Consider the following 20065-nt stretch of genomic DNA (forward strand, 5'->3'; position numbering starts at 1 on the left):
GAACTCCTGACCTCGTGATCTGCCTGCCTTGACCTCCCAAAGTACTGGGATTACAGGCATGAAAGGAGATGAAATTAAACTATTAATTTTCTTAATGGCATCTGGGAACTTGTCTGCTGCCTGCTGGTTGACAGAAGCTGCTTCATCTATTACCTTGACATTTTTAAAGCCAAACCTCTTTCCAAAATTATCAAACCATCCTTTGCTGGCATTAAATTCTCCAGCTTTAGATCCTTTACTTTAAATTGTCACATAATGACTTCAACTTTTCTTGAATCATATTAGTCTGTAGGTATGCCTTTTGTATAGCAATCCTGTACCCACCTAAAAGCTGCATTTTCAATGTGAGATAAAAAAAATTTTGCACAAGAAGTGTAAGGTTCTTATACCTGTTGGTATGGCTGCAACAATAGCTTCATGAATTTCCTTTTTTTTTTTTTTTTTGAACAGTCCTTATGCTGGATTCATTTAACCTGAAATGGCAGGCAACTGCAAACTCCAATCTATAGTATACACCAAGCAATTCAACTTTTTCTTGTGATGTCATGACTATTCTCTGCTTCTTGGGAGCACTTAAAGTATCACCAGTGGTGCTTCATATAGGTCCCATGGTGTTACTCAAGGTTTATGGTATTGCACTAAACATGATGAATAATATACCATAACTGTGAGAGACCACTTTTTACTGTGAAGGCAATTTACTGTAACAACAAACTTCTCAGTCAGAGATGATTAGCATCACACAGTGTTTTAAGCAGATACTCCCACCTGAGCTCACCACAACAGCAACAGGAGGTGGCTACGAAATTATTACAGCAGTAAAGTATGTTTTGAAGTTAATTTTAGCAGTTATGAGTTAATCCTGCATCTTACATTTGTTTACATTTTTCTTAACTGTGAATGATGTCATGTATGGTCTTTAAGTGTGTGCATAAGTTTTGATAAATTTTAACTTCTTATAACAGATTTGTGTATATTTTATGGCAGTAAATGATAAAATAGACTGGTACCTACATATATTTTTTGGATTTGTGGCCTTTTTCTTAAATTTTTTGATATTTCCATGCTATATGGTTCATCTATCATTTTTCAAATTATTGCAAACCTCCAAAAAATGTTTCAGTATATTTATTGAAAAAACTCACATATATGTGGACTCATGCTATTCAAACTTGTGTTTTTCAAGGGTCAACTGTATTTTCAAACAGAACACTTGTGAAGTGCTTTCAGAATGAATCTCGCAGATGATTTTCTTTACTATGTTGGGCAAGATGATGTGCACAAACTAAGTGACAGATGGTGATGGCTTACTTATCTGATAACCTCAGCTCCTAGGAGCACACTGAGATATGAGGAGTTTGAAAAAAAAAAAAAAAAAAGTCTCTGAGTGATTAAATCCAGGTCACGTAGATCTAGCCTGACATTCTGCTGGTTCTTCCCATGCAGGAGTGAGTCGGGGCCTCATCCTCTTTTATGTAAGATAAATCTATCAAACTTGGTCACCGGGGAGACATCAACTGCTCAGCAGACTGGAAGCAGCAAATAGAAGAGGGAAAAAAAAGAGCGGTATACAAATAGACAGTTGGAAACACAGTACAAAGCAGTAGGAAGAGAGAGCTTAATGAAAGGAGATGGAAGTAAACTATTAACACCACGTCCAAATCTGAACAGTCACAGCAGGTAGTCCGCTGAGTGTGCAGGTTAAGGGGCCTCCAAACTTAAAGCCTCCATTAAACTGCAGCATCTCAAGATGACCCTGGGTCTTCAAAACCAATGTTCAAATTACGTTTGGCAAATCGAATTTAAGAAAGCAAGGATGCATAGGATTTATTAAAAATTTCCTATTAAACTGATTAAAGTGAAGGGTAATTAAAGCTTTTATTATTTGGAAAGTTATCTTCTTCAATCCCACTTTACTCAGTAATGATGCAACCCTGGTCATGCATGAAAATATGTTAGAGCTTTTAGCAAAGAAGCTTCTATTTAAAGAGGTCTGGAGTGGGCTGGGTTATCTTTCATTTAGTTTGATCCTCCCTCCTAACAGTCATTCTGAAAGTGCACAGAACTGATTCTCCTGCCAGAAGAGGAACCAGGCTCTGATCCTCCCAGGCATGCAGGCATCACCTCTGCCTACATGCCCATGAACTCAGAGAAGCCAGCAGGGGTCCTTTGCAGGCTCTGCCCCTCTGCAACCTAACACTGTCCCTCCCAAGCCTTGTGGGTGTAGAGTCACGTCTTTGGGAACATCCAAAGTACCTGTGGCTGCTTTTGTCCCTTGATTCCTTCCTTCTTTTTTCTTCAAACTTAGTTTTTATTTTTATTAGAATTATGCATGTATATAAAGAACCAAATAATTGTTCACGATTCTCCCCAGAAGCAGTCACATTCAATGCCTTTGGCTGATTGTTTCCCTTCTTTAGTATTTATGTTCATATTTCTAATTAACATGCTTACATTGTTTACTAAGAATTGTTTTTCAAGCATTACCTATTAAATTCCCCAGATGAAAGATGATAATTTTGCTATTTTTTAACCTCCCCACTGTCAGGACACAGAGATCTAAGTGTTAATTAATCCAGCTTCCAGACCGCTCTTCCCTTTCATCACTAGCTTTACCCCAGTTTCCAGAGGTACCTGGTCACCAGGTTATTTCTGAGCTGGTGGTCTGCCTATGAGTCAGGCTGTGTCAGGACCCCCACCACCAGCTTCAGATTCAGGTTCCCTGCATGAGCAGCTAAGTCAATTATCACTTGTTTGGCTTCTCAGTTTCCAGAATTTTGTTGCTCCCATTTTCTTTGTTCTTATGGATTTGTGGCTTTATAAAAACCACTGTCATTTTAATGAGCTTTTAGAAGGGCGTAGAGATTAAATGCATTTGTTAATTTGCCATCTTTAACAGGATGTCATTGATTTCTTTTTTTCCTGCTCTAGAGAACAATTTATTTTCCATTTAAAATCATCTGACAGAAACACCTAGCTCACTGAGGCAATGTAGTTTGGGTTTCCTTCTTGATCATCTTCTTATCCTTTATTAAGCACACCAATTCAGTGACTAGAAAGGAAATCATAATCTAAAAATAGGCTACAGTTTTGACATTGAAAGAGACAAAGAGATAGATATTAGAAAGTAGAAGACTTTTGCCCTGAAAGAATTTGGCAAATCTTTTCCCAACTTTTATATATTTCTAACAAATAAACTTTTATGATGTTTCTTTCTCTGCAGACTCTTGTTCAGCTCCCCTGCTGGTGTTTCCTTACCAATCCCCTACTTGAGAACGTGTATCCATGTGCTTGCCTGGGCTTATGAATTTATACAGACTCATTCTTGTACTGCCACATCACTTCTCACTCCCATGGTAGCCCAGACTCACTCATCCCATATCACCCCTGCAGGATCTGATATTTAATTGTCCCTTTGGCCGGCACTGCTGATCTCTGACTCTGAGCAAAGTCTCCGGATTCTTGCCCCCATCTTGAATCCCCGCTTTCACTTCCTCACCCCCAAAGTTGGTGTTCTCCTATGATGCTACTTCCTTGTTTACCTCCACATTGGAAAACACTCCTCTCTTTTCAGACTTTTTCTAAACGTCACAGCTTTTTGTATTATCTTGGAAGAAGAGCTGTTCCCCCTTTCTAAGGTCAAGTGTTTCCCGACTGTATTTCATTCCTGACCTTACATCTTTCATCCTGAATCTCTGTCTCATCTATTAATGTCTTCCTCTTCACCAGGTTGCTTATATTCCTAGCAACATGGTTTTATTATTAAAATTTCTCTTTTACCCACAACTCTCTGTGCTACTGCATTCTCTTCTTAACAGAGTGGACTACGCAGGCAGGCTGCCTCCAACTGCACATCACCGAGTCGTTCCCACTGCTCTTTCCACTGTCCCTTTGGGCCCTCTACTATCTGGTTGCATAGGTTCCTAGCCTACCTTGGTTGGAGGTCATCACTTCTCAGCATTCCTCTCCTGCTCACTTCTTCTTCCCAGTACTAACATCAGCATATATGCATGTCCCTATGTAAAAAAACGATTACACAGCCAGGAGCCTAAATCCTTCTGAACTAGAGCCACTTTTTAACGTGTGATTAGGGGTAGATGTCTGATTCTTTGCTTCCATTCAATTATTTAAATGAGGTTTTAACTAATAAAAAAATATATATTTGTGCTTTAAAATTTGATCCCAGCACTTTGGGAGGCCGAGGAAGGTGGATCACGAGGTCAAGGGATCAAGACCATCCTGGCCAACATGGTAAAACTCTGTCTCTACTAAAAATACAAAAATTAGCTGGGCATGGTGGCGCATGCCTGTAGTCCCAGGTACTTGGGAGGTGGAGGCAGGAGAATTGCTTGAACCCGGGAGGCGGAAGTTGCAGTGAGCCGAGATTGCACCACTGCACTCCTGCCTGGCGCCTGGTGACGGAGCAAGACTCTGTCTCAAAAAAAAAAAAAAAAAAAATTGAAATACATCTAAAATAATCCTCTCTTGCAGCACTTTGGTGACCTGTATCTGTTGGCAAGCAGAATAGCAATTGCTTATCAAAAGTAAGATCTTATGCAAATGTCTTTTGAGCCCAATACAAACTAGCAAGTCTTCAAATGACTAATGACCATATGTCCTTGCCATAATTACAAACATGAGAAACAAAAGATCAAGGGACTCTAAAGTAAGTACTTAGGATAACAGAAGGGCTGTGGAGGCGTTCAGCAGTAACTGTGAAACCAAAAGATAATCTTAACATGTTTCTAAAGATCTTTAACCCCAGAGCAACTTGAACCATTACACAGTGGTTATTCTCCCCCATCCTAAGCAAAATTCCTAATAGATAAGATTTTTCAATTTTTTAAATACAAGCAAATGTATCCCTTACTGAAACCAAACATAAACAGAAAGCCACATTATTCTCAAAATTAGCAAATATTATAAATCAATGAATTGAGAATAACTCAAATTGTTGAATTAATAGTTTTTTTTTCTGATAAACAGTTCTTTTTTCAAATTCCACGAAGTCCACAATTTTCACAGCAATACATGCATTTAATGGAATCAAATAATTAAAGTCAAATCATATTTAGTAAGTTAATATTTGGGCAACTACTCTGCGCTGAATGTTAGAACAGATGTCATGCCTAAGATACAGAGAGCAACTTAGTATACAATCTTGGTGCTTTAGGAGGTTATTATCCTGTTTATAAGATGGAATGCATTAATAAAACACACAATAACTGAAGAAGCCCTACCAACGGAAGCAAATAAATGGTTTAAAGGGCTGAATAGAATGTTTTAGGTAACATAAATTCTGGAATTTTGAAAGGTCTCCAAGAACACTGTTAAGATAATTTAAAAAGAAGAAAGTATAGACTGGCAGAGAGAACAGAGAAAGAAGTCTCAGCAGATAAGTGGTGTGTGAAAATATGAGTAAGTAGAAACACAGGGAAGGGGGACAGGCAGCCTGAAGCATAGGGTAGATGGCTCACCAGCTCTTCCCTTCTTTCCTCACTCTCCAGAAGTACCTTCCTTATCTATTGCTGGCTGCCTCCCATCAGGTTCTGCCTACGGACATTCTCTGCACATAGCTATTACGGTCAGTACCTGAAAGCTCAGTCCCTCTCCTGTTCTGCACAAAAACCAATGTCTCCCCAGTGCCTCACACACCAACTTGAGATTCCTGAATAACACATAGTAAGTACTCAATATATTTACTGTGTTTACTTCCACATCTACTGTTCAATTTGAAGGTTCCAGAAGGCAACCAATAGTGATTTTTTCACGTTTTGGTATGCAAGAGCTACCAAGTACCTTATGCATATAGAAGTTCAAAACACACCTATTAAATGAATGAGCAGATGATTTAATTAATAAATTTCATATAATATTGGCAAAATGGTGGGCTGGTTGGTAGATGACCTCACTCCTCCTGGCAAGGTTAGGAGTTTAAATTTGTTACCAGAGACCCTGCTAAGCCTCTGGATGATTTTGTCTAGGACATGATAAAAATGGTGTTTGAATAACTTCTTTTAAATGTAGATTGTAGGGTGAATTAGCCAGGAAAGGACTAGAAGTAGAAAGATCACTTTGCTAACAATATTTGCTGACAAGATGAGTAAAACAAGATGAGGACTGTGGAGTTTGCTGATTCGTCACTAATAAGAATACTCTTTCAATAAATACCAGAAAAGAAAAATGTCACTCATATCCTTATCTTTGATCTATTTTAAATAAGTTCGTTTCTGAGATAAGGGATGACTTTTTTTTTTCCATGGTAGGCAATACAGTTTCCTGGTTTTAAAGAATAGCAACCAAAAAACCTTAGAAAGTCAGGACAGTTTTTTTTTTATGACTTGAAAATATTCTCCATATCAGAATCTCCCAAATCAACACTCAAAAAATTAGAAAATTAAAATCACTCCATTTTGTATATTCTTATTACAATGCAGAACACTGAATATTTTGGTTTTGCCAAAGCTAAAATTAACTGGATAATTGTTTATATAAGTAGAATTTTAGAATCTGGCATATCATTTGGATGTTAAATTAATGAATTTATCAGCACTTGAAAATGCCAGTGTATTAAAAAGTATCAGGAGGTTGTAAACTGGTACCCATCTCCTTTACAAGAAGCCATTCTCCCTCTGCTCAAGCCTTACCTATCCTACTGGGTAACTAAAGTCACAGGTGACCAGCAGGATCTTTGGCATCACAGTCAACATTGAGAAAGATATTAGTGCAGAGTTTCTCATTCCTGGCTGTACACTAGAAACACCTGGGAATTTTAGTTATTCATTCTCAGCTCCACACCTCAGACCAACGTTGATGTATTTTGAAAGGTCCCCCCAGTGAGCTTGTCACCTAAGGTTGAGAACCATTGAACTGATATTTTCTTTAGCTGTAGAAAAATAATTTTCTGATTTTCTTGATAAAGCATCCAAAAAATGAAATAGTTTTGGGACAAAGTATATGATGCTACTAATTTTATTTTAAAGAGAGGAAACAAACTTTCACTTACCTGCCTTCTGACAATGTACGATCTTTTCATACACAGCATCTGCATTTTCAATCAACGCCTTGAGGGACTGAATCATCTGCAAAGGGAACATCCAGACATGAGATTACACCTGACAACTAGATATACTCTCCTGCATTCACGCACAGACCCTTCTCCTAGAACAGGCTGATGTGATGATATCAAATGCCTTTTTTTTTTTTTTTTTTTTGAGATGGAGTTTCACTCTTGTTACCCAGGCTGGAGTGCAATAGCGCTATCTCGGCTCACCGCAACCTCCGCCTCCTGGGTTCAGGCAATTCTCCTGCCTCAGCCTCTTAAGTAGCTGGGATTACAGGCATGCGCCACCATGCCCAGCTAATTTTTTGTATTAGTAGAGACGGGGTTTCACCATGTTGACCAGGATGGTCTCGATCTCTTGACCTCGTGATCCACCCGCCTCGGACTCCCAAAGTGTCAAATGCCTTTTTATCTGACTTTCCACTACTCAACTTCAAATGTACATGCAAAAAATGATAAAAGCATGCATCTCACATAATGGTTAAAACAAGATGTGAGTAGTATAACGTTACAAGTGCAGTGAGACTAGCACAACACTGAACTTGAACCCTGCGTCAATATTGAAACTGAGTCCATTTTAGTGTGAAAAGCTACAAATATGTGTGCAAATCTGATCAGACTTTTAAATTGTATTTTTGGTTATCCATTTTAACAAAATTTTCAACTTCATCTTATAGAAAACTTCAACACCTACATACTTCACTCATTTCAGCCAAAATGTCATCATCTGAAAATCAGTTTCAAACATACAATGAGAATTTTAAAAAACAGCATTTATTTGATACCATTCATCACTAATAGCACCTCTCAAACTAGTATTTTTATGTTCCTACTAATGGTTTTTAAAATGTTCAAATTTGAATTCTTGTTCCAAATTGCATGTGCTTGTTTTAAGAACCCAAGCTTGAAGAAGAGAAAGAATCAGGGAACAGCTGATCGATCCCTTATTTTACTCACCAAAAAGCTAGAAAAGATCCCTCTGAAGTAATCTTTTTGGCTGTAAAATCATTATGAAAAGGAAATGGGATAGCCAGATACAACTCTCATGGCTCAAATGGGTACAATTATGATGCCTGCCTTAGTATAAATTCTAAATATTTGTATTTAAATGTCCAGATATTTTGCATTGTAATATTATTCATCTATTTTTCATGACCATGATATTCTAAGTAACAAACAACCATCCATTCCTTTCATTTCTGCCTCAATTTTTTTCTTTTTCTTCTTTTAAGAGATGCGGTCTGTTCTGTCACCCAGACTGGAGTGCAGTGGTTGCTCTCCAACTCCCAGGCACAAGTGATTCTCCAGCCTCCGTCTCCTAGGTAGCTGGGGCTACAGATATGTGACGCCATGCTTGGTTAATTTTTAAATTTCCTGTAGAGATGGGATTTTGCTATATTGCCCAGGCTGGTCTTAAACTCCTGGGGTGAAGTGATCTTTCTACCTTGGCCTCCCAAGTGCTGGGATTACAGGCATGACCCACTGGACCTGGCCTGCCTTATTTTTCTTTATGGCATTTATCACTAACTGTCATAATAATTATTTTATAGTAACTAAATATATGTAGGTTGAATTATTTGTATAACACAAAACCACCATATTTTGGTAAGTTACATTTATTTATTTAAAATATAACCAACACATCTCTTAAAAAGTGTACTAGCTTCTTAAGGTTAGTCAAATAGTATCTATCAACCTGCACAGTTCTAAATAAAAAACAATGGTAAACATCAAAAGTTTGAAGGCCAAGCTAGGCATTTATTTGTATCTTCATAATGTATCTTTAATCATCACTGGGGTCTACTACAGGCAGCCCCTGTGTGGAAACTGGGGATACATGATCTATAGGATACAATCCCTGTCTTCAAGAAGTCCACAGCCTATGGCAGAGTTCGCACTTTGGAATTCAGTATTTTCAAATTCATTCTTCAAGATCTGAGTCATTCCTGTAAATTAAAATATTCTATTTTACAGCTTGACATATTGAACAGGCAGCAATAAAAATGAATCGTTAAGAACTTTATTATACTGATATAAAGTCATTTGTACCATTACATAATTTGCATACTGAAAAGGTTCATACCGTCATCAAGTAACCTTTTTCAGCTTTGATGTCAAGCCAAATGAGAGATACAAAGAAGCAAGGACTTCTTCAAGCAAGGATGGTGATTGTCACAGCTTAGTATCAAAGAACTGGGCAACTGTGCCCCCGTCATTCAAACAGGAAAAGGAAAAAAACATCATCAATAAAATGAACCCAGTCATGAAACAAATGAGCAGGACAGGAGCAAAAGCGGAAGGAGTGGAAGAGAAGAAAACAGCAGCATTAAGTGGAGGCTCGCAACTGTAGACGAGAAACTCATCCTGCGAGTGGTGTAGTGGCAGAAAGAGCACAGATTTATATGGATTCTAATCCTGCTTCTATTACTCATTAGCTTTGTCATCTAGGACAAGATATTTAACCCCAAAACCCTAATTTCCTACCCATAAAATAAATTTATTAAAGACATTACACCTCATAATGTGAGAATTAAATGAAAGGACGCTTGAGGAGCAACTGGCGCAGTGAAGACCCTTGCAAGTGGCAGCTGTCACGGCTGACTCCCCATTTATCCAGGAGGCCTAGCAGAACATTTTCTGGTAGCCCCAAATCAGCTGAATGCCCTCCTTTCATGTGTTCACTGGCAATGTTTCCAATACTCATTACTAATTTTGGTTCCACTTGAAAAGCTGGGTGTGATGAAGCTCAGAGAAACAAGTTGCATTATTATTCTTAGAATCATCTTCCAGTTTAAGTAACACCAAAGGTTAAATAACTATGCACCTTCCAGCTATAAAATATATGCAAGGCTGAATAAATACACATCTATCTCAAGGGTCTCGATACAGAAGCTCATCTGCCTTCTAAACTCTGTAACACTTGGAGGATCATTTGTTTATTCTTGGGACAATCATTTACTGAGGCTCTCTGTGTGTGGAACCCTGATCTAAGGTCCAAGTATGAATTAAGAACAGTTGCTGCACTGGGACTATGGTAAGAAAATAAGACAGATGCACAAACAACTAAAAATATGGGATTACTATTGTAGCCCATGAGCTATTGGATGTGATTAAATACTCCTAAACTACAGCCCTTTGGTGAGATATTTAATGGTGAGGTACTTGCAGTGTAATGGTATCCATGTTGACACCCACAGAAAGATCTGCTTGTGGCTTAGATTTCAATACAGGAAGTTCCTTTGCTGATAATGAGTGAATATTGTCCCCCAATTCATGAGTAGTATATAAAATATGAAGATGACTAATACATCAGGGTGGAGAACACAAACGGTGAGAAGCCATTCCTCCTAGGTTTGGAAGTAAACAGCAGGAGGCATTTGCAGACTGTTATTCCAGGGGAAACCAGCCTAGGAGAAGGTAGGTCCATAGTAAACAATCAGCAAAGCTCAGACAAGGCAGGCAGAAAACACATCCAGACCTCAGCAGACATGATTCACATTGTTACACCTGTTATCAAATATTTGCACTACTTGCTTCAGAAGGAGGAACTGCCAGTTAGTATCTTTTTATAGTTTTGGGGTACATATTTATAATTAAATTAATGTATGTTAACAGTTTACAGTTCTTGTTCTTAACAGGCATATAATCTTCAACTTTTGCAGTATCGTATAAATTCTCCTTGAGTCTAAGAGCTCCTCTAGGTGCTCTTAAGGAAGCTCTTAGGACTGTGGGCTCCTACAGGAACACCAAGTGAAAAGTCCAGTACGATTAGAGGACAGATTAGGCAATGGGCCTTCTGGCCCCTACTCAGAGGGCTAATATTTCCCTTTCATTCTGCCGTCAATTATAATTGAATGTAGTGCATATGGCACTGAGGATGCAGCACAGGCAACACGGGACCATCAGCTGATCTAGCAGGAGCCACTTTCTGTCTGGGTCTGCTACTTTATAACAAGCTATGATTATAAATAGTACAAGTGTTGGCTGAATGAACCAAAATGAAAGTAATCAACATTTCTGCATCAAGTATGTACTTAGTGCTTTCTATTTTATTTACTGATCACATTATCCACGTCAAGTTAGTATTTATATGAGTATTCAGTTTTACAGATGTGAACACTGAAGACCGACCTGAAATATAAGCAATCTTTCAAGGTCATCTGGTATTATAGGCAAAATAATTGTAATTAGTAAGTCAAGAAACTGGTATTGTTTGACCTTGAAGCCTCTGCTTTTTCCACAAAACCATAATAGGTCTTGACACATGAGTGGCAATTGCACAAGTGAAGAGGAAAGGGTGTTCCAACCAGAAGAACGCCCAAAAGCAGAGGAAATTTTGTAACTCCTAAAAGGTGCTACACACAATATAGTAATATCATCTCAATTACTAACATTGACCCAAAGTTGTTTTTTAAAAAATAATATTTCTATAAAGCACTTTGAGAAAACATTTTAAAATGACAACAATAAATTACTTGTCTTCATTTTACAATTTGTTATTATAAATAAGAAATAATTTATATTTAATATGAAACTACTAGAATAAGCATCTCAGATTAAACAAAAGCAGATGTAGGGGGAGTAATGAGCCAAAGAAAAAAGCTACTTTATCTTGTTTTCTCTGTGTAAATTACATTGACATGTCACTAGAATGCAAGGCCAAGTAAAGTGGTTGATTATATAAGCATTATTTGCATTAATGCAAATGCATGAATTTCATCAAGCCCCTATAAACACACAGGTGTAAGTCTTGGCACAGCAATCAGATACCCTGCTGCCAGCCTGAGTAATTCGCCACATGGATGCTTAGATCGATTTTTCCAGGGCAAGATGCTTTTATACAGTTGTTGCTAATGGATTTTATATTAGTGACCTGTTAACCAGTACCTCCTACATTTCTGGAACTCATGTGTTAGGAAAATCTATGGATTTAACATAGCCTAGAAATCTATTTCATAAATTTGATCACCTCTAATATAAGATTTTAATAAAAAATCTGAGCAGATGAAAAGCAGGAAATTTCAACAAAAGGCAAAGTAAAAATTAAAATTGATATTTTATTATGCTGGAAAGAAACCAGAAATACCTTTCATAAGAGTGCTGTGTTTTGAAAGTAACTCCCATGTTAGTGTAAAGTAAACTTCTCTGTTTATAGATATGGTTATAAGAAGGTTATTATATTTATGTTATATTTATATATTATATTTTTATTATATAAATAATAAAAAATTATATATTTTTATATTATACATTTTATATTATATATTTTATATTAAATAATATATATTTATTACTATATATTTATATATTATATATATTTATATATAAATATATACGTTTATATTTATATATTACCAGATTTCTATAGACTGCTCCTTCATATTCTGTTTTGGACTTCTCAGCCTTCATAACTCTAAGAAAATAAGTTTCAGTTTTTATAAATTACTCAGGCTGTGGTATTCTGTTATAGCAGCATAAAATGGATTAAAACAGCCTCTTAAAGCTCAATGTCCCTAGTGGGTGATCAGCCTTGTTGTGCTGTGTGGCCCCTGCAAGTCTGGTCAGTTCACTGATGCCATGAATGGGGCAGAAAGTAAGAGCTAGATGCCCTCAGGAGTTTGTAAGCTTTGGTGATTTTTTCTGCACTCTTGAAAGAAATACCTCTCTGAGTTAACAATATAATTTCTCTTTTTAACACTTTAATTATTACTGTGTGGGTGAAGAACTTTAGTTTGGTTCTAAAACATCAGAATTTGAGACTTCTTGACTGAAACCTAGAGGTTAAGGTTTTCCTTTACTAAAGCTTCCAAGTACAGAAAAATCTCACAAAGTTGAACTAACAGAAGAGGCACCATTTATAAAGTTATTGTTGGAAAATAAAACACAGTTTTAAATACTTAAACATAATATAGAAATCACATATTTAAATTGAAATGCTAAAGGATTATTCCTGTAGGGGTCTTTGCCCAGCTGTGTGCTACAATGAAACCCAGCTCCCTTTTCCATCTCACATGGAGGGAGAATTGCGGCTGCAGTCCACTGTGGGGAGGGCAGAGAGTTGGTGACGATCCAAGTGTCGAGGTCTGCCATATCTTTAAGAGCTGTGGTCATCCTCCTTTCCAGCAAGGTCACTATGAAAACACTTTCTAAATAACAAACTGTTTCCAGAGTAACTTGTCCTGGGTGTGTCATGAAACTTCACTTTCACTACTACATCTTTCACTATGCAAATTATAGGGAAAATTAAAGCCTATATAAAAGAAAGTTATACAAAGAACCCGAGATGTGCTTGATAAAAAGTACTACTCAACTGTTAACAAACATACAGAGGAGTATATTTGGGTGCTGCCACACATACGACTCCACTGCAGACATGATGCGGAAGGGCAGGACTTGAAATCATGTAAAATACTGTTAAGCTGTCTAGGCATATCAACTCATGTTACAGAATGTGAGGAAACATGAATTGAAAAGGAGCAAGGGCCAGATCGGATAAGATCCGCACTTCTACACTGTGGAGTTTGAATTTCATCACAAACTCTTGACAATTTTAAGCACAGGTGTTGTGATCAAAATAAAATCTCAGAACCATGAACAAGGATCAGTGTGAAGAAGAAATGGGAGATGGAGGTACAAAAGTGGAAACAGGAAGCAGGTGGGGGCCACTGCTATATGAGGGATTTGGATGGCAGCAGAGGGGCTGGGAAAGAAAGGATGACATGAAGAGATGATGTAGAGGAGGACTCCAAGGTTGATTTGCTGTGGACACAGAAGGAAGAGCCAAGATAAGAGAGGAAAACTGGTCAGGATAAGAAAAATTGTAACACACTCTACAGTTACAGGGTGCTTTACAGTTTACAACTAAACATGTTACACATTGTACAGTTGTACAGTGCTTTATAGTTCTGTTAAGTATGTTAATGCATTTAGGATGTGAACTTCCACCTTAGTTGAATTGAGCTGGTGGTAACAGTAGGGAAGTCTAAGAATCTCCAGTAGCAACCAGAAATTATGTGACAGCTTGGTTCTGGCACTGGATAATTGAAAATTTTCTGCACAGAGGTAGTAGCTGAGATGAAAGAATGTCTATATCTCTGAGGGAGGAATTTTAAAGATGAATGAACACTTCATGATGCTTCAGAATCACTGGAATAAGTAGAAAGAATAATAACTGGTATGCAGGTGCAAGAGTGGTCAGAGGGCAGGAAAAAACAAGGATGCTAAACATTTACAGATGAGTGCAGAGAGAGGTGTCGGGAGGAGGGTGAGTCCACAGTACGGGAAGCTGTGGATCTGCTCATTTGGTGATCTTGAGTAATTGTGGAGAATATACATTAAGTCTTTTCTTAACATGGATAGGTTCTTAGAAACTAGGACTTTAAGTGAACAATGTACAACAAAACCAATTTTACCATAGGCTAACTGATATAAACAAGAATTACATTTCCACAGCATATTTCTGGTCACAAAAATATCATCAAACTTCTCAATACAGATCAAAACACTTCTAATTTTAAATGATGAAATAAATGTGAACTATACATACATTTAAGAAAGATTAATGAAAACAAGTAAGATCATTATTTACTCAATTTGTGGTAAATCCCTAAGTGATAGTAGTCATAGTGGCAGTGTATTAAATTAAGGAACAAATGTTTGCAAAATGAAAGTTTTCAGAGGAATCTCCTACTATCACACAGCTCAAAAACAGTTAACAAATATCATTGTGCATTTGGATGATTTTCAAATACTTGACAAATTTTTATTTTCCAGCAACTTATATTCGTTCATTCATTTCCCAAACCACTTATTCCAGTCAGGATCTAAGGTGGCCAGAGCCTATCCCAGCAGCTCAGGGTGCAAGAGGAACCCACCCTGGACAGGATGCCATCCCATTGCAGGGTATACTCACACGCACATCCATACTCACTCACACTGAGACCCTGGATGGTCCAATTCACCTGAAATTCACATCTTTGGTAAGTGGGCAGAAACCAGAGTACCTGGAGAAAACCCACACACATGTGGGAGAACACGCAAATTCCATACAAGTGGTCCCAGCTGCGAATCGACTTTTTTTCTTCTTCAATGTTATAATGAAATGATGCTGAACAACATGACATTATTAGAGGACCTGCTGTAATTGCAGTATGACAGTTTTGCAATCCTGAAACTCACCTCGCTATACAAAATTGTGCAATAAAAACCACAGGGCTTATAAGGAAAGTGGGTTGGGACACAACACTCAGAACTTTGGCAGTGACACATAAAAAGACAGACATTTCATTGTTCTGCATACGTTAAGTGGTTAAATAATGAAAAAATATTACAATAAATGTGGCAATTAACCTTGAAAAAGACCTGAAGGTTGCTGGTGGAAGTGGGTATTGGAAGAGTTGCAGCTTGTGAGTCACTGTGAAGTGGTAGAAGGAGGGTGATCTGAAATCCAACGGAAAATTGTAACACAAGATGTGGAGGGTGTAGCTCATAACACTTTTGGTGAATTGAAAGAGATGGTGGATGTTTGAGGGGTGTGTGTGTAATTTCAGTTCACCCAGGTGCAGTGTTGTGCATAAAAAATACAGTATTTGTGGTATGCTCAAATTGTTACCTAACACATAAACTGCATTCAAGCAAGTTTGAATTTTCAAAATGAATACTGTAGTAGAACTTACTACAGAAGGGAGAATACTTCAAAATATTTAGAAAAAATGTGTTTACAAAATTCTTCTATGCAATTTTATTTGAAGTCTCAGTTAAACTTTCAGTTTCTACCACATTCAAAGCTTGGTTTTGGCATCATATAAGCCTGCCTCAACACTGTATTCAACTAGTTTAACAATCATTTCTTGCAAGAGAACAGATGCCAAATGCTATATAAATCTGGAATGAATTCTGAATTACGAGTGATCCAGGGTCCACAGGTAGGAAGCTAACAATTCTCTAAGTTTTTTCAACATACTCTAACTTTTCATAAAGTCCACTTAAGAGCCAGGGTAGTGCCTAACGGATCAATGTGTCTCTCCTGTTACATAACTTTTATCTAAACCCTAATACAGTCTGAACCTCTTATGTACCACATTTCAGATAAAAATCCTATAAAATAACATCCCATCTTATCTATAGGTATCTAGTTGAATTTTCACATTACAAAAAGCCTCCTCTAATACAATTAATGTCGCTATCACTTCTCGCTCTAAATTAATATATAATCATATTCACACACTTAGAAGGCGGTCACGTTTCACAGGTTAAACTTTAAGTGCCGTTTCTAAATGTAATCCCCATACAAGCATAAGATACAGGAATAAGATTATTATACACAGTGTAATATAGGTGTCTCCTGCATTCACTCAATAACCATTTGGCTTCAACATAACATTCATGAAATAAATAGTATCATGTAGTCAAAAGAACCAGTTTATTTCCTTAAGTTCTTCAAATTACTTTCTACCAGGTGCTGTATGTCCAATGCGCACTGCATGGACCTACTGTTTACAGTTGTGGGTATTTCTGAGAGGCACTTCCCGCATTAGCCACTAGAAGTCCTTAGTAATACACATTTGTTAGGCTGAGAGGAGAGGAAAAAGGAGCAAAGATGAGGGAAAACAGTACAAAGAGGATAGCGGGCAAAAAATTACAAAGCACATCTAGAGGATTAAAAGAAAAAAAATAGACAAAATCACAGAGGCAGAGCTTAGGGCAATCAAAACAATGAACACACCAGGGTGATTTACCTCACCAAAAATTGTGCTTTTAAATCAGGTAAGAAATTTTTATTTTTATGTTGTCAACTGAATAAGCCATAAAGTCACAACCAGACTTAGATTTAAAAGGCATTCACTACTATTTCTAGATTGAGATTTAGCATTACTAGAAGTCTCCATGTGGTCCCCAATACTTTTAAACAGACCAGAGGCTGCCAAAGTTCTGCTGTGTACAATAGCTTGGGGAAATTGAAAAGGGTGCTGGAAAAATCTGGGGTTCCAGTTGTACCAAAAGATTAGTTACGAAGTCAGTGAATATATTTTAAATACTTACCCCACTCTAAATTGTTGGCAAATATTTAAAGTTTCTAAATTTCAAATTTTAGTTTTTAACCAAAACTTTAAGAAATGTAAGTTATTTAATCTTACTTCAGGAAATAAACAGAATTTCAAAAAATGGAAGGAATTTTGAATTTGATCTTGTAGTTTCTGGTCCTGAACAATATGATACTCATAGGAAAAGCAAAAAAAAAAAAAAAAAAAGTTGAAAATTGAGCAATAAAACAGAACCTCAACTACCCTGCGAAGGAACTCTGTTGCAATTATAAAACTATCAAGAAAAGCTATATAATAATTTCTACCAGTTTATGCAGTAATTTATTATGCTATGCTTTTCTATACGAAGAGCATGCACAGAGTAAGTTCACATGCATTTAAATGATAATCATCCTCTTCTCTATTTTATTATCAACCTTACATGACCAGAAGTCTCATTAGGGGAGAACTTGGTGTGCTACATATCATTTTGCACGTGACTACTGTGGGAAGCCTTATACAATAGTCCCACATTAGACAGTCTACTTTACAGCACATGATGAATTGCTTTGCACCATGGTCGCCTCAAGGATGTACAAACACACAAACCCCACCCTCTACCAGGCCTTTGGTCATGTCAAGCCTGTCTACACTATAAAACACTTCTCAGCTTTTCTAAGCTACAATAATGATGTGCTAACATGACATCTTCATCCCATCCCAGAGAGCATGAAATTTATGTGTGGCTTGTGCTCAAGTATCCTCTACGGTCATGAAAGGAGGAAAGGATATGAGTAGGTGAAGGGATTTAGCAACTCAGAAGGAACTTTTGACAGGTAATGTGGTCAGCCAGGTGCAGTCCAGCGAGGATGTAGTCCACAGCCATCTTGCTGGCTTACTTCTCTATTAAGTGCCTGGAAAGAGGGCCCAGGGCCTCACTGTCCCTGGTCTTAGAAATTTTAAAGATGAAGTTCAGAGGCTACATCCTGAATGGAGGGTAATGTCTCCAAAGAACTGATGAGAATGGCTCAAAACCTGCTCTGAATCAATCCCGTGGGAGGAAAGGGGAACTTGAGCTGGTTAAACCCAATTATTCAGTGAGCAAGTTACTTCTGAAGAGTACATTGGGAACTTCTGGATGCTACATTAACTCTTTCAAGTCACTAAGGACCCTTTAGTTCTGACATGCTCACTTAAAACTATTACTACTAAATTAATTAAATTTCAAAAGATACAATTTGAATTAAACATAGTACCACTTTTATTACTGCCTATTTATATCAAGTCTTTTCTCCAGAGGGATAAAGGTGATTTAGAAACTCCTAATTAACAGAAGGTAATTTAATCATAGTCTTACTGTAAGGTATCATTTGTTTCTCTCAAGTCTGTGATAACTAAGTATAGATGTTAGTTAAGAGAGAAAAGCAATTGAAGACTTCTCTGTAATGAAAAGCAATACTTTTTTTTAAACACAGCAGTGTCCACAGTTCTCCAAGAATAACAGAGCCTGAAGAATGCATCTGAGCAGCTACTAGAGTATTTACTGTATAAACCCAGGCATGGCGTTCTTCCTGATTTTGACCACATAACTCACATGTTAAGGTATCTTCCCCTTTCAGAGTAGAGAAACAACTCGCCTAGCAAGGTGATGAGAAAACTTACCTTTTGCTTTTCATTTTGAACTTTAAACCTGCCTTTATGAAATGGAGTAACCATGCTCTGTATAAATAACAAAGTAGGGCCTGACAAATGCTGCTCTGGAATTTGGAGTCATGTTAAAGTAAACTCACACATAGGTCTTCAAGCTTCAGGAGCTATATGCATCCAGCCTTTGAAAACTAATGACAATTGTAATGACTATGATTTATTGAATATTTACTATGTTCTAGGTTATTGACAGGTACATAGTCTTATAATCCTTTGAGGTTGTGATCTAATGCCCATTTTAGAGGTTAAAAAATGGGCCTGGGTTGGGCACAGTGGCTTACACCTGTAATCCCAGCACTTTGGGAGGTTGATACTAGAGGATCGCTTGAAGCCAGGAGTTCAAGACCAGCCTGGGTAACATAGTGAGACCCCATTTCTTTAAAAAAAAAAAAGGAGAGAGAGAAATGGCCTTGCTCCTGGTCACACAGGTGAGCACTAGTACAGGAGCTATCTCATTAACAGGGGCTCATCTACTTCCTAGGGTGCAGTATTGTGTATATGTGTTCACACCCCCTGCATACCTACCTGGGTGGTCTGTAAATACACCACTGTTCTTACTAAGATGTGCCCTATGCAAAACATGCCAGGGTACATCTTCTGTTGCCCTGGGAGCCAGCTCATGGTGGCAGGTGAGATAAAGATGAAGACAAGAATTTCCCAAGGTGGAGCTGGAGCCGGTGGATGCTATGTGTGGTGTAGAGGAAGAGGAACCCAAGGCCTTCTTCCCTGGGAGATGTGGTTTGGCTCACTCACCAGGGTCAGTAGGTGTTGGGGAGTAGGAGCCTACATCAGTTGGGGGAAAGTGACTATCTGGCTTTCAAGAATTTCTCTGCTCAGCTCAAACAGGAGCCTATCCCCATCCAAGGCTTTGCTCTTCTCCTCTGCCCCCAGCCCATGTGCTAAGATCATTGCACACTAGAGCCTCTGACTATTAGCTCATGTAACAATTGATTTATGAGCATGCTTGGGAAAAATCATAAAACACTGTACACATATGAGGGCGGTTCCCACCTCAGGTGGTTTAACTGAACCAGGTTGCTCTCTTATCGTAGCCAGGTGAAAAACTAGGGCCCCTCACCTTTTCCTCCTCCTCCTCCTCTCTTCTGCACTAAACCCTTCTATATAGTTTTGTTTTTTAAGGGTATATGAATTACTGAGGGAATTTCAGACAGGATAAAGGATCCTCTGTTAAAGGGTGCAAAGACATCTAGGGTCTGAACAAGAGATAATGGATCCAGGAGCTGGGACACTCAGATCTGCCTTCTCAGGACAG

At 37.8% G+C, this 20065-nt stretch overlaps 1 protein-coding gene across 1 annotated transcript in view; it reads right to left on the reverse strand.

Annotated features, from left to right (window-relative positions):
• The window catches only part of PLCL2 (phospholipase C like 2), a 201742-nt gene that overhangs the window by 50001 nt on the left and 131676 nt on the right, over window positions 1–20065 (reverse strand). Inside the window, exon 4 of the mRNA XM_012466740.3 lies at window positions 7007–7082. Coding sequence (XP_012322163.3) covers window positions 7007–7082 — 76 coding nt within the window. The remainder of the gene's footprint in view (window positions 1–7006; window positions 7083–20065) is intronic.

This window comes from Aotus nancymaae, unplaced genomic scaffold (assembly GCF_030222135.1).
Source record: "Aotus nancymaae isolate 86718 unplaced genomic scaffold, 86718_ANA_hifiasm-v0.15.2.pri h1tg000019l, whole genome shotgun sequence".
NCBI lineage: Eukaryota > Metazoa > Chordata > Mammalia > Primates > Aotidae > Aotus > Aotus nancymaae.